Source organism: Procambarus clarkii, chromosome 65 (assembly GCF_040958095.1).
Source record: "Procambarus clarkii isolate CNS0578487 chromosome 65, FALCON_Pclarkii_2.0, whole genome shotgun sequence".
Lineage (NCBI taxonomy): Eukaryota > Metazoa > Arthropoda > Malacostraca > Decapoda > Cambaridae > Procambarus > Procambarus clarkii.
Genome location: NC_091214.1, coordinates 13,166,220 through 13,181,365, shown reverse-complemented (window position 1 = coordinate 13,181,365; position 15,146 = coordinate 13,166,220). Strand labels below are relative to the sequence as shown.

At 39.2% G+C, this 15,146-nt stretch overlaps 1 protein-coding gene and 1 non-coding gene across 2 annotated transcripts in view; one reads left to right on the top strand and one right to left on the bottom strand.

The window, feature by feature from the left end:
* LOC138354985 (leucine-rich repeat-containing G-protein coupled receptor 4-like) overlaps window positions 1-11,051 on the top strand; it is a 60,504-nt gene extending 49,453 nt beyond the window's left edge. The window contains exons 3-5 of the mRNA XM_069309689.1: window positions 4,249-4,398; window positions 10,435-10,620; window positions 10,948-11,051. Coding sequence (XP_069165790.1) covers window positions 4,249-4,398; window positions 10,435-10,620; window positions 10,948-11,051 — 440 coding nt within the window. The remainder of the gene's footprint in view (window positions 1-4,248; window positions 4,399-10,434; window positions 10,621-10,947) is intronic.
* Window positions 11,052-14,566: 3,515 nt separating this feature from the next.
* TRNAT-AGU (transfer RNA threonine (anticodon AGU)) lies at window positions 14,567-14,639 on the bottom strand. The gene has a single exon. It is a non-coding gene; the product is annotated as a tRNA-Thr (tRNA).
* Between the last annotated feature and the right edge of the window lie 507 nt (window positions 14,640-15,146).

Here is a 15,146-nt window from a genome sequence, read left to right as displayed (position 1 = left end):
TCCACAACTGCGATTACAAAGTTTATCATCTAAAATTAAGTGTTTTCCTTTTGTATTTTTTTTTTAAACAAGAATGTAAACCAATAATATTATTAATACAAAATATAAAATGTATTAATGTATTTTGTTAAACCTATGATAAGGTTAGTTTGGGATTGTTAGTCCAAACGATTTGAAGAATATTATTATTAAATATATTAGCTCTGGAGATTACAATCCGATGAATAATGGTTCCAAAGTTTCCTTTAAGTGTATGTACTCACCTAGTTGTACTCACCTATTTGTGTTTGCGGGGGGTGAGCTCTGGCTCTTTGGTCCCGCCTCTCAACCGTCAATCAACAGGTGTACAAATTCCTGAGCCTATTGGGCTCTATCATATCTACACTTGAAACTGTGTATGGAGTCAGCCTCCACCACATCACTTCCTAATGCATTCCATTTGTCAACCACTGACACTAAAAAGTTCTTTCTAATATCTCTGTGGCTCATTTGGGCACTCAGTTTCCACCTGTGTCCCCTTGTACGTGTTCCCCTTGTGTTAAATAGCCTGTCTTTATCTACCTATCAATTCCCTTAAGAATCTTGAATGTGGTGATCATGTCCCCCCTAACTCTTCTGTCTTCCAGCGAAGTGAGGTTTAATTCCCGTAGTCTCTCCTCGTAGCTCATACCTCTCAGCTCGGGTACTAGTCTGGTGGCAAACCTTTGAACCTTTTCCAGTTTAGTCTTATCCTTGACTAGATATGGACTCCATGCTGGTGCCGCATACTCCAGGATTGGTCTGACATATGTGGTATACAAAGTTCTGAATGATTCTTTACACAAATTTCTGAATGCCGTTCGTATGTTGGCCAGCCTGGCATATGCCGCCGATGTTATCCTCTTGATATGTGCTGCAGGAGACAGGTCTGGCGTGATATCAACTCCCAAGTCTTTTTCTTTCTCTGACTCCTGAAGAATTTCCTCTCCCAGATAATACATCGTATTTGGCCTCCTGCTCCCTGCACCTATCTTCATTATATTACATTTGGTTGGGTTAAACTCTAACAACCACTTGTTCGACCATTCCTGCAGTTTGTCTAGGTCTTCTTGAAGCCTCAAACAGTCCTCTTCTGTCTTAATCCTTCTCATAATTTTGGCATCGTCCGCAAACATGGAGAGAAATGAATCTATATACTTTGGCGAAACTGGCCGTACACTGAATGACAGACTTAAAGAACACAAGAGAAGTGTTATGTCTGCAGACACTAACAATGCTCTCTTCTGCCATGTGAGGGATTCTAATCATCCCATTGATTGGTCTTCCTCCAAAATAATCTTTCCTGCCTCTACTCTACACAGACGCCGTCTTGTAGAATCGGCTCTTATTAACAATGTACCCAACATGAACTTGAGTCCTGGCTTTGTTGCTGTGGACTCTTCCCTTTCACAGTATATACTCAAATGCTCTAATCTTTCTAACAAACGTGACTTAACATAAGCTTTCCCCCTTCCATTTCTTTCTTTCCCTTTCCCTTTCTTTCTCTCTTCTCCCTTTTTCTGTTCATTGTCTTCTACGCTCCCTTGCTATCCTCTTCTTATTCCTATTACTATCTCCTTCGGTGGTTATAATGGGAGCTGCCTCGTATGGGCCAATAGGCCTGCTGCAGTTCTCATTACTACTATCCCCTACACCTGACTTTCCTCCTCAGCTCTCTCTTGCCTATTTAATGCCTGTCCCTACCTGTCCTCTTCACAATCGACTTGAGAATGGTCCAGGACGGACCGAAACGTCGTCGTCCCTTCAATTTCTAGTGTGTGGTCTGGTCAACATACTTCAGCCACGTTATTGTGACTCATCGCCTGCACATGAATCTATACCCTCCGGGAGATCATTTACATATATCAGAAACAAGATAGGACCGAGTACAGAGCCCTGTGGGACTCCACTGGTGACTTCACGCCAATCGGAGGTCTCACCCCTCACCGTAACTCTCTGCTTCCTATTGCTTAGGCACTCCCTTATCCACTGGAGCACCTTACCAGCTACACCTGCCTATCTCTCCAGCTTATGTACCAGCCTCTAATGCGGTACTGTGTCAAAGGCTTTCCGACAATCCAAGAAAATGCAGTCCGCCCAGCCCTCTCTTTCTTGCCTAATCTGTGTTACCTGGTCATTGAATTCTATTAAGCCAGTCAGGCAAGATTTACTCTCCCTGAACCCATGTTGTCGATTTGTCACGAAGTCCCTTCTCTCTAGATGTGCTACCAGTTTTTTTCTCACGATCTTCTCCATCACCTTGCATGGTATACAAGTTAAGGACACTGGCCTGTAGTTCAGTGCCTCTTGCCTGTCGCCCTTTTTGTATATTGGGACCACATTCGCCGTCTTCCATATTTCTGGTAGGTCTCCCGTCTCCAGTGACCTACTATACACTATGGAGAGTGGCAAGCAAAGTGCCTCTGCACACTCTTTCAGTACCCATGGCGAGATCCCGTCTGGACCAACAGCCTTTCTAACATCCAGGTCCAGCAGGTGTCTCTTGACCTCTCTCGTAATTGCAAACTCTTCCAAGGCCGCCTGGTTTACTTCCCTTTCTCCTAGCACAGTGACCTCACCTTGTTCTATTGTGAAGACCTCTTGGAACCTCTGTTGAGTTCATCATACACCTCTTTGTGTGTGTGTACTCACCTAATTGTGCTTGTTGGGGGTTGAGCTTTGGCTCTTTGGTTGATGTGTGTGTGTGTGTGTGTGTGTGTGTGTGTGTGTGTGTGTGTGTAATGAATTTAATATATTAGCAAGGGAACAGTAAGCAATATACAAGTTGATACTAAACCTCATTGGCCCGCCTGCGATGTTAAACACTCCGCTGACATATCTCCACATTGGACGGTACAAACGCCTTGGTGCTAATGAGTAGGCTACAATGCCATGTCAGCTATGTACTGTTACTTACCATTAAGAACTGCAGTGTATATCACTTTCATAAATCATTGATAGGTGTTACAGGACGAGTTGTTTTTTAGAAATGTATATGTTTTAAAATATATATATCTGCTGCTAGCTTGGAGATTTTAAACACACATTCTGTCATGATGATTGGAGATATACGGTTCCAATAATTTATATGTTCATATGTAACAGTGATCTTTGGTGATACACTAAAAATTATTAGTACGAATAAACAAACTCTAGATTTGGGAGCTAACAGTCTTTCTCACAATTTACATAGTCTTTTTCTTATTACTAAAGTGAATTGAAACAAATAGTTAGGCAAAGAATAAAGTGTACAAGCAGATAAATGGGCATAATCAGAGTATATTAATAGGGCCTTCTGCTTATTGATTGGCAACGTGACTGAAGGGTATAAGTGGATAAACAGGTATAATAATAGGGGTATAATTAAACAATAGATCAGTTTATAATATATTTAGGAATGATATGGGCAAGGGGTGTGAAGATTGCGATAATTTCCTTCTTTTTTTATGTATAGACCTTATACAGCTTATTCCATTTGCATAGTGGTAATTAATGGTTGGTTGAACATGGTTGTAAATAAATAGGAGATACTAAATGGTTCCCCCAAAATGCCTTCTGCAATTGTATTCTTACGTTTAATATTCAATCGTTTAACTAGAAATATTCTTTGAAAATGAGATTTGATATTAAATAATTGAAAATGGGATTAAATATGTACTATAAAAAATGAACTTATTGGGAGAAGATGATGACTGTGTGGCTGATGACATCACTGAACATTAGGGATGACTGGAACTGTGTGCGTGGCCGAGGTTTACGGATGACTGGAACTGTGTGCCTGGCCGAGGTTTACGGATGACTGAATGGGGCCATTTAATCTTCATGGACAAATGTCAGAGGTCAGAAAAAAAGGCGTCTAATCTCCACGGAAAAAAATCAGGGATCAGAGGAGAACCATCACCCATGTTTTTGGAAAAAAAAAATAACCCAATTGGGTGCAATCACCCACGTTCAAGGAAAATATTCAGGAGCCATCGGGATGCTGTGACCCCATGTTCATGGAAAAATATCAGGGGCCAATGGGATGCCGTTGAAACAAATGGAAATGGCTCCTCATAGTCTCGGTTTATACTACTAAAAAGCATATCGCAGTCATGTGCCAACATAAATCAGTCATAAACCACCATACCAGTCCCGTCCCGGCATACCACAATCATATGCTAGCATATTGCAGTCATTCGCCAGCATAATGAGGTAAGATCCGCTCACTGTGTATATAATGATCCGCAGATTTGGCCTCACTGGAGTTGCTGGATGTATCAAGTAATAAACTGGCTGAGCTACCCACCGATCTTTGGAGCCTCACCAACCTCACTCACCTCTACCTGGGCGATAATAAACTCAGCGACGCACACACCTTCAACATCTCGAACCTCGTGAGTACATTCACTCCTACCTTCTCCTACCGCCCCCTTATATATTTGTATATATAGGGAAATTTATTGTACAAAAATACATGATAAAAATGTGGCCTTAAAACATACACAACACAATATGCATGTATATATATATATATATATATATATATATATATATATATATATATATATATATATATATATATATATATATATATATATATATATATATATATTATATATATATATGTAACTGAAAACTCACACCCCAGAAGTGACTCGAACCCATACTCCCAGGAGCAACGCAACTGGTATGTACAAGACGCCTTAATCCACTTGACCATCACGACCGGACATAATGAGGTGATAGCCGAGGCTATTTGAACCACCCCACCGCCGGCACTCGGATAGTAATCTTGGGCATAGCATTTTACCAAATCACCTCATTCTTTGGGGCACACGTGAGGAACACAAATGCGAACAAGCCTGAATGGTCCCCAGGTTTCAGTTGCATATTGTCCTGGGGAACATTCAGGCTTGTTCGCATATATATATGTATATATGTAAATATATATATATATATATATATATATATATATATATATATATATATATATATATATATATATATATATATATATATATATATATATATATACATATATATATATATATATATATATATACATATATATATATATATATATATACATATATATATATATATATATATATATATATATATATATATATATACATATATACATATATATATATATATATATATATATATATATATATATATATATATATATATATATATATATATAACTGAAAACTCACACCCCAGAAGTGACTCGAACCCATACTCCCAGGAGCAACGCAACTGGTATGTACAAGACGCCTTAATCCACTTGACCATCACGACCGGACATAATGAGGTGATAGCCGAAGCTATTTGAACCACCCCACCGCCGGCACTCGGATAGTAATCTTGGGCATAGCATTTTACCAAATCACCTCATTCTTTGGGGCACACGTGAGGAACACAAATGCGAACAAGCCTGAATGGTCCCCAGGACAATATGCAACTGAAAACTCACATCCCAGAAGTGACTCGAACCCATACTCCCAGGAGCAACGCAACTGGTATGTACAAGACGCCTTAATCCACTTGACCATCACGACCGGACATAATGAGGTGATAGCCGAAGCTATTTGAACCACCCCACCGCCGGCACTCGGATGGTAATCTTGGGCATAGCATTTTACCAAATCACCATTCAGGCTTGTTCGCATTTGTGTTCCTCGCGTGTGCCCCAAAGAATGAGGTGATTTGGTAAAATGCTATGCCCAAGATTACCATCCGAGTGCCGGCGGTGGGGTGGTTCAAATAGCTTCAGCTATCACCTCATTATGTCCGGTTTGTTTCCTTAGTGTCTACACTAAGGAAACAAACATAGGAATGTGCCTAAATGCCAACAGCGACTGCCCTGACAGGTACAAGAGGAGTGTTGTTAACGCATATGTCGACCGTGCTCTCAGCCACAGCTCAGAATGGAAGCAAGTCGACGAAGAACTCTGTAGGGTAAGGCAGGTCCTAGTCAATAACGGCTTCTCCAATGGTTTCGTCGAAGACATCATAAGAAGGAAAGTGAAAAGCCATGCAACCTCTGAAGAGACAACTAACACAACACCTATACCCCCTATTAGACTATTTTACAGGAACTTCTTTTCCACAGCTCATAAAACGGAGGAAAGGGTCCTGAAAGATATTGTTAATAGAAACGTTATCCCTACAGACAAAAATCAGAGGATACAACTGACGATTTACTATAAAACCAGAAAAACGGCCAGCCTACTCATGAGAAACTCTCCAGACACAAAACAGAACGCTTTAAAAGAGACTAACGTTGTCTATGCCTTCAAATGCCCACTTGGGGACTGTAAGCTCCAAAAAACCCAGTATATAGGCAAGACAACAACATCTCTTTCTAGGCGTTTAACGATGCATAAGCAACAGGGCTCCATTAAGGAACATATAATCTCTTCCCACAACCAAACCATCGCCAGAGAAATCCTAGTAAACAACACAGAAATCATCGATAGATACAGCGATAGCAGGCGGCTTGACGTTTGCGAGGCACTACACATCAAGAAGTCAACACCAGCAATCAACAGCCAATTATTGCACAACTATATTCTACCCACCTCAAGACTCCGCTCCAATATAGAAGCATCAAGAAATATGGACCAATAGGCTTTCTACAAACACTTCTATTCCATACCCATTGTTTGTGTTCTGTCTTGTGTTGATACTTTTAATACCCTATTAATATCCCCTCTTGTTCTGTCTTGTGTTAATGCCACATCACCCCTCCCACCTCACTCAAATGTAGATATAAAATCGGAGATACGTAAGTTCTATTCAGTTGTGTATTTGTGAACTAAAGTCTTTGAAAATGTAATAAGTTTTACGAAACGCGCCCGTGTCGCGTCAGACTAGAAATAAAAATGAATTTTGGAGAATTAATTTTTGATTTACCTCCAACAGTGAAGCGTAATGTACGAAAGATTGAGAAAATTCGTGTTAGAATTATTAATCTTACTTTTTCGGTCATATTTAATAATATATGTCTACAGGAAAGACTGCTACCAAAATATACTAATATATATATATATATATATATATATATATATATATATATATATATATATATATATATATATATATATATATATATATATATATATATATATGTCGTACCTAGTAGCCAGAACGCACTTCTAAGCGTACTATGCAAGGCCAGATTTGCCTAATAAGCCAAGTTTTCATGAATTAATATACTTACTCAAATTTTTTTCTTATGAAATGATAAACCTACCTATTTCATTATGTATGAGATCAATTTTTTTTTTATTTGCGTTAAAATTAACGTAGATATATGACCAAACCTAACCAACTCTACCTAACCTAACCTATCTCCATAGGTTAGGTTCGGTTAGGTAGCCGAAAAAGTTAGGTTAGGTTAGGTAGGTTAGGTTGTCGAAAAAACATTAATTCATGAAAACTTAGCTTATTAGGCAAATCGGGCCTTGCATATTAGGCTGATAAGTGCGTTCTGGCTACTAGGTACGACATATATATATATATATATATATATATATATATATATATATATATATATATATATATATATATATTTATATGTCTTACCTAGTAGCCAGAACGCACTTCTCTGCCTACTGTGCAAGGCCCGATTTGCCTAATAAGCCAGGTTTTCATGAATTAATTATTTTTCGACGACCAAACCTACCTAACCTAACCTAACTTTTTCGGCTACCTAATCTAACCTAACCTATAAAGATAGGTAAGGTTAGGTTAGGTAGGGTTGGTTAGGTTCGGTCATATATCTACGTTAATTTTTAACTCCCCCCCCAAAAAATTGACCTCATACGTAATGAAATGGGTAGCTTTATCTTTTCATAAGAAAAAAATTAGAGAAAATATATTAATTCAAGAAAACTTGGCTTATTAGGCAAATCGGACCTTATTAGGCAAATCGGACTGAGAACACACTTCTCGGCCTACTATGCAAGGCCCGATTTGCCTAATAAGCCAAGTTTTCATAAATTAATGTTTTTTCGACAACCTAACCTAACTTTTTTAGCTACCTAACCTATAAAGATAGGTTAGGTTAGGTAGGGTTGGTTAGGTTCGGTCATATATCTACGTTAATTTTAACTCTAATAAAATAAAATTGACCTCATTATGGCCTTATGCATAAGCAACAGGGCTCCATTAAGGAACATATAATCTCTTCCCATAACCAAACCATCGCCAGAGAAATCCTAGTAAACAACACAGAAATCATCGATAGATACAGCGATAGCAGGCGGCTTGACGTTTGCGAGGCACTACACATCAAGAAGTCAACACCAGCAATCAACAGCCAATTATTGCACAACTATATTCTACCCACCTTAAGACTCCGCTCCAATATAGAAGCATCAAGAAATATGGACCAATAGGCTTTCTACAAACACTTCTATTCAATACCCATTGTTTCTGTTCTGTCTTGTGTTGATACTTTTAATACCCTATTAATATCACCTCTTGTTCTGTCTTGTGTTAATGCCACATCACCCCTCCCACCTCACTCAAATGTAGATATAAAAACAGAGATACGTAAGGTCTAATCAGTTGTGTATTTGTGAAGTCTTTGAAAATGTAATAAGTTTTACGAAACGCGCCCGTGTCGCGTCAGACTAGAAATAAAAATGAATTTTGGAGAAGTGATTTTTGATTTACCTCCAACAGTGAAGCGTAATGTACGAAAGATTGAGAAAATTCGTGTTAGAATTATTAATCTTACTTTTTCGGTCATATTTAATAATATATGTCTACAGGAAAGACTGCTACCAAAATATACTAATATGTATATATATATATATATATGTCGTACCTAGTAGCCAGAACTCACTTCTCAGCCTACTATGCAAGGCCCGATTTGCCTAATAAGCCAAATTTTCCTGAATTAATATATTTTCTATAATTTTTTTCTTATGAAATGATAAAGCTACCCATTTCAATATGTATGAGGTCAATTTATTTTTATTGGAGTTAAAATTAACGTAGATATATGACCGAACCTAACCAACCCTACCTAACCTAACCTAACCTATCTTTATAGGTTAGGTTAGGTTAGGTAGCCGAAAAAGTTAGGTTAGGTTAGGTTAGGTAGGTTAGGTAGTCGAAAAACAATTAATTCATGAAAACTTGGCTTATTAGGCAAATCGGGCCTTGCATAGTAGGCTGAGAAGTGAGTTCTGGCTACTAGGTACGACATATATATATATATATATATATATATATATATATATATATATATATATATATATATATATATATATATATATATATATATATATATGTACCAAGTAGCCAGAATGTTGTTCTTGGCCTAATATGCAAGGCCCGATTTGCCTAATAAGCCAAGTTTTCCTGAATTTCAATATTTTTCTATTTTTTTACTTATGAAATGATAAAGCTATCCATTTCATTCAATGTATTCCCAAATGGTCTGATGTTCCCATCACTGAAACATAAGAAAAAGAGTTAAAAAACGAAATGAAAAACAATGAAAAAAATAAAAAATAAACTATAGTCATGAAATGAATGATATGGTAAACAACACAGCTCAATTCAACCCCAATGTCAAGCAAAATAATTAAATCAATATGAAAATAAATCAAAATCTATTAAAATTAAATTTATCAATGAATTCAGAAACATTGAAATGGAATCGTAACATATTTAGTATGGCGTGTGTTGCTATTACGTGCAAAAAATTAAGCTGTTTAAAAAAAAAAAGTTTTTACCTGTCACAGGTGTGGCGTCTATATAGTCGGTATAAAACACGTGCGTATTCAAATGAAACGTTATGTCAAACTTTCATGGCAATCGGTGAAGAACTTTTGGAGATTACAGTGTTTTGCTCTTATGTCCAACAGATGGTGCTGTTTGTAATAAACATGTTATTTTCTGTCACAGGTGAGGCATGTACATACTAGGTATATAAAAACACTCGCCTATTTGAATGCAACGTTGTGTCAAAATTTTAAAGAAATCGGTAAAGAGGTTTCACAGATTTCCCTCACATGAAAAACAGTTTAAAAAAAAAGAATAAATATTTTTTCCCGTCACAGACGTGACATCTATAGAGTATGTATATAAAAACCCGCTCGGATGCCAATGGAACTTTGTGTGAAAATTTCAAGGCAATCGGTGAAGAACTTTCGGAGATTAGCAATAATGAACAAACGAGCATTTCCATTTTTATTTATATAGATATATAAGCATATATTATATACTGTCTATATAGTATGTCCTATATATTTATTTATTACACCTGAATAGATTTGTAACTGAAAAATATCGTAATTATTGGTTATTTACAAATGAGGGTTCACAAGTACATGTGCACCAAATGCGTGCACATGTACAAATGCAGAAATGACAAATACATGTGTATAAATACCTGTGCCCCTTTTCCAGGACAACCCAGCATACGACGTGTGAGCAACGATGTTGCTGGCATTGCCGGAAAGGAGTCACATCATGATGGGGAACGACGTATGGGTGTGGGCGGAGGACGATCAGGTGGCCCGGCAGCTGCTGCAGCAGTCACAGACCTGGGTGTTGCAAGATGGTCTCTCTCAGCCCATAGACCTTCCCTCTCTGGTCAGGATCTGCGGCTCCACACTCATTGCCCACAATGGAGGCAGTCTCCCGCCATGTTAACATAATACAAATTATAATCACATTCCATCAGTCTTTAATTAACATTAAATTTGTACATATAGGGAATGGTGCGAACGTGGCACAATAGTTGACATATGTGTTCCTCAGTTCTGTTGACCTCAGCTGGATCTGACTAATAAATGAATGGGTGCCCGTGCGGCCAGCCTTCCCCATGATTTTCTGGGACCTGGACAAGCTTGCCAGACTTAGCGCTCCCCTATAATGGTGTACCAGGCATAATCAATCAAGCATATTTTTGGCTTTCAGGAAAAGAAGGTCCTTATTCAACTGAATTAATCTCTAGTGCGCCCTCACTTGGATTATTGTATCCAGTCAAGAAAACATCATCTTCAGAAAGACAGCTGCATTAGAAAAACTTTAACACCGGGTAACAAAAATCATTGCAGAACTAATTCAACTACCGTAACAGGAACACAAGAGGGCCACCGGACTAATAACATTGCAAACCAGATATGACAGGGCTGCTCTCATCGAAACTTAAAATTCTGAACAATTTGGAGGAAGTTGATCCAGACAACTTCTTCTTCTTCCAGACAGACAACTTCAGGCCAGATGTAACGCAAACACGGAGCACCAGTTTCAAGCTCAACAAGCCAGAACGTAGAACTGAAAATAGTAGATGCTGTTATAGTAGCCTATACTATATAGTAGCATTAGCATTTAGTAGCCTTTATAGAACTGAAAATAGTAGATGTAGATGCTATTGAGGCCCACAGTGTCATAAACCCATGGAACTACCTACCCGCCGAAGCCGTAAATGTCAAAACTCTGTTGAACTTTATCACCCAGATTGAAAAAAATCAGCAGGGCAAAAGGGGCACCTTGGACAAGCAACCAGCTTCCTGTCCTTGTCGAGGCCACTAGAGTGTAAATTTTACTATTGTTTGTGGTAAATTCAGCTAAATATTTTGTCTTTTCAATGGCATTCATTTCTATATAAATATTATTCTAAACTAATCCACTCATTTTGGATCTTATTCCAACATTGGAATTTTAAAAATAATTTTTTGATTTATTTATATTTTTCACTCTTCATATGACCATTGTGACAACAATTAAGAACTCTATGCAGACGAGGAGTCACAATAACGTGGCTGAAATATGTTGACCAAACCACACACTAGAAAGTAAAGGGACGACGGCATTTTGGTCCCTCCTGGACCATTCTCAAGTCGATTGTGATAAGGGATTGATTGATTTATGAAGATTAAGCCACCCAAAAGGTGGCACGGGCATGAATAACCCGTAAGTGGTGGCCCTTTTGAGCCATTATCAGTATCATTAGCTAATACTGGAGATCTGTGGAGGTGTGACTGCACCCTGCGTGACGGGAGATGTCTCCCGTGGTGATAAGGGAATGTTGTTGTTATAGATTCAGCTACTCGGAACGAGTTCCAAGTACCACGGGCTATAATGAGCCCGTAACTTACCTGGCACAGGAGCGGGGCAAGAAGCACGGGCTATGGTGAGCCCGTAACTTACCTGGCACAGGAGCGGGGCAAGAAGCACGGGCTATGGTGAGCCTGTGTGATGAAGTTGATACAGGCTATAAATAGGCAAGAGAGAGGTGATGAGCAAGGCAAAAGGTACGAACGTTAAGGTGTAGTAGAGGGAACAGTAGTAGGAATAAGAACTGCAGAAGGCTCATTGGACCATACGAGGCAGCTACTATTATAACCACCAAATGAGAAAGGGATAGTAATAGGAATAAGAAGAAGATAGCAAGGGAACGTAAGAGAAAACAATGAACAGAAAAGAGAGAGAAGAGAGAAAGAAAAGGAAAGAGAAAGAAAGATAAATGGAAGGGTAAGCTTATGTTAGCTCACGTTTGTTAAAAAGATTAGAGCATTTGAGTATATATGATAAGGGAAGGAGGCGAGGCAATAAATAGGCAAGAGAGAGGAGAGGAGAAGAAAATCTTAGAGGAAGAAAAAGCAAGGCAAAAGGCACGAAAGGTAAGGTGTAATAAAAGGATAGTAATAGGAATAAGAACATAAGAACGAAGGTAACTGCAGAAAGTCTATTTGCCCATACGAGGCAGCTCCTATTAATAACCACCCAATAAAAGGGGATAGTAATAGGAATAAGCAAGGGCTCGTTAGAGAAAATAAGGGGAAAGAAAAAGAAAAAAGGAAAGAGAAAGAGAGATAAAGGGAAGGGCAAGATTATGTTAAGTCACGTTTATTAGAAAGTTTAGAGCATTTGAGTATATATTTCGAAAGGGAAGAGTTAACACCAACAAGGCCAGGACTCAAGTTCATGTTGGGTACGTTGTGTATTTGAGCCGATTCAACAAGACGGCGTCTGTGAAGAGTAGTGGAAGGAAAGATTATTTTGGAGGAAGACCAATCAATAGGATGATTAGAATCCCTAACATGACAGAAGAGAGCATTGAACAAATCCGCAAGGGCCGTGACGAGGATTCGAGCCTGCGTCTGAGAGCATCCCAGACGCTGACTTAATCGACTGCTTAAACATGGTTACAGGATGCTCTCGGACGCAGGTTCGAATCCTCGTCACGGCCTTTGTGGATTTGTTCATTTGATGCATCACGCCATTGTGATTTCTGTGTGTAAGAGAGCATTGTTTGTGTCTGCAGACTTAACACTTCTATTGTGTTCTTTAAGTCTGTCATTAAGTGTACGGCCAGTTTCGCCAAAGTATTGGAGCGGACAAGATGAAAAGGAAATAGGGTAGACACCAGCAGCATTAGAAGCAGGAGGAGCAGTGTGAACTAGATTACTACGAAGTGTGTTAGTTTGTCGAAAGGCGAGTTTAATGTCAAGAGGACGAAAGGTATTGGTAAAAGTTTTGAGTTCAGATATGAAGGGAAAGCAGAGCACAGTGCTACTAGTGTTGGTTTAGGATGAAAGAAATTTAGTTTACCTTGAGAATAGGCACAGTTGATAAAATTCAAAGGGTAACCAAGGATAGAGAATGATTTGTAGATAAAGCCAGTATCAGAATCAAGAAACTGAGGGTCGCTGATGCGTAGAGCGCGGAGGAAGAGAGAGACGAAGACACTTTCCTTTTTTTTTAATCATGTCTCTTTTTGATAGTCTTGTATCTTTCAAAGACGTGATGTTAATTTTATGTAGCTTTCCCTCCTAACTCATACGTCTCAGTTCTGAAACAAGTCTGATGTCATACATCTGAACTTTCTCTAACTTCGCCATGTGCTTGACGAGATATGGACTCCACGATGGAGCTGCATACTCCCGGACTGGTCTGACATATGTGGGATACAAGATTATGAATGATTCATTGCATCAATTTCTAAAGGGAATTCTTATGTTGGCCATCCTAAGAACTGCCTATAGAAATGTTTGTAAGGAATTATTCAGAGCCTCGTATATCGCATCAGTTATATGTCAGGTAAACAATGAAGTATGCGCTGGGTATGTGTATTTACTATTTGTGTCTGCAGAGTACAAGCAAACTCTATTCATAATTTTAAAATTAGGTATGATAGGGAAATGGGACCGGAGTCATTGCTGTAAACAACCGATGGCTGGAAAGGCGGGATCCAAGAGTCAATGCTCGATCCTGCAAGCACAAATAGGTAAGTACAAATAGGTGACTACACACAAACACACACATACATTCATAAATATATATATCCTCAGGTAGCAGCCCGTAGCAGATGCCTTACTCCCAGGTACCTATTTACTGCTAGGTGAACAGACGCATCATGATGAAAGAAACTCTACCCATTTGCTACTGCCTCGGCCAGGAATCTAACCCGGGATATTAGGACTATAATGACCAAGCGCTGTCCACTCAGCCACGAGACCCCTAAAGATGAATACCTCTTAGACCGTCAAAAGAAGAAGCGACACATTCTAGTTAATAATGTTAACAACTTTGCCTTCAGGGAGACTCGAACTCCCGACCTCTGGTTTACTAGACCAGCGCTCTGCTCACTGAGCTATGGAGGCTCTCCGAGGTTGTCTGTGTGTGTGTGTGTGTGTGTGTGTGTGTGTGTGTGTGTGTGTGTGTGTGTGTGTGTGTGTATGTGTGTGTGTGTGTGTGTGTGTGTGTATGTGTGTGTGTGTGTGTGTGTGTGTGTGTGTGTGTGTGTGTGTGTGTGTGTGTGTGTGTGTGTGTGTGTTTACTAGTTGTGTTTTTACGGGGGTTGAGCTTTGCTCTTTCGGCCCGCCTCTCAACTGTCAATGAACTGTTTACTATTTTTTTTTTTCCACACCACACACACACACACCCCAGGAAGCAGCCCGTGACAGCTGACTAACTCCCAGGTACCTATTTACTGCTAGGTAACAGGGGCATTCAGGGTGAAAGAAACTTTGCCCATTTGTTTCTGCCTCGTGCGGGAATCGAACCCGCGCCACAGAATTACGAATCCTGCGCGCTATCCACCAGGCTACGAGGCCCCTGTGTGTGTGTGTGTGTGTGTGTGTGTGTGTGTGTGTGTGTGTGTGTGTGTG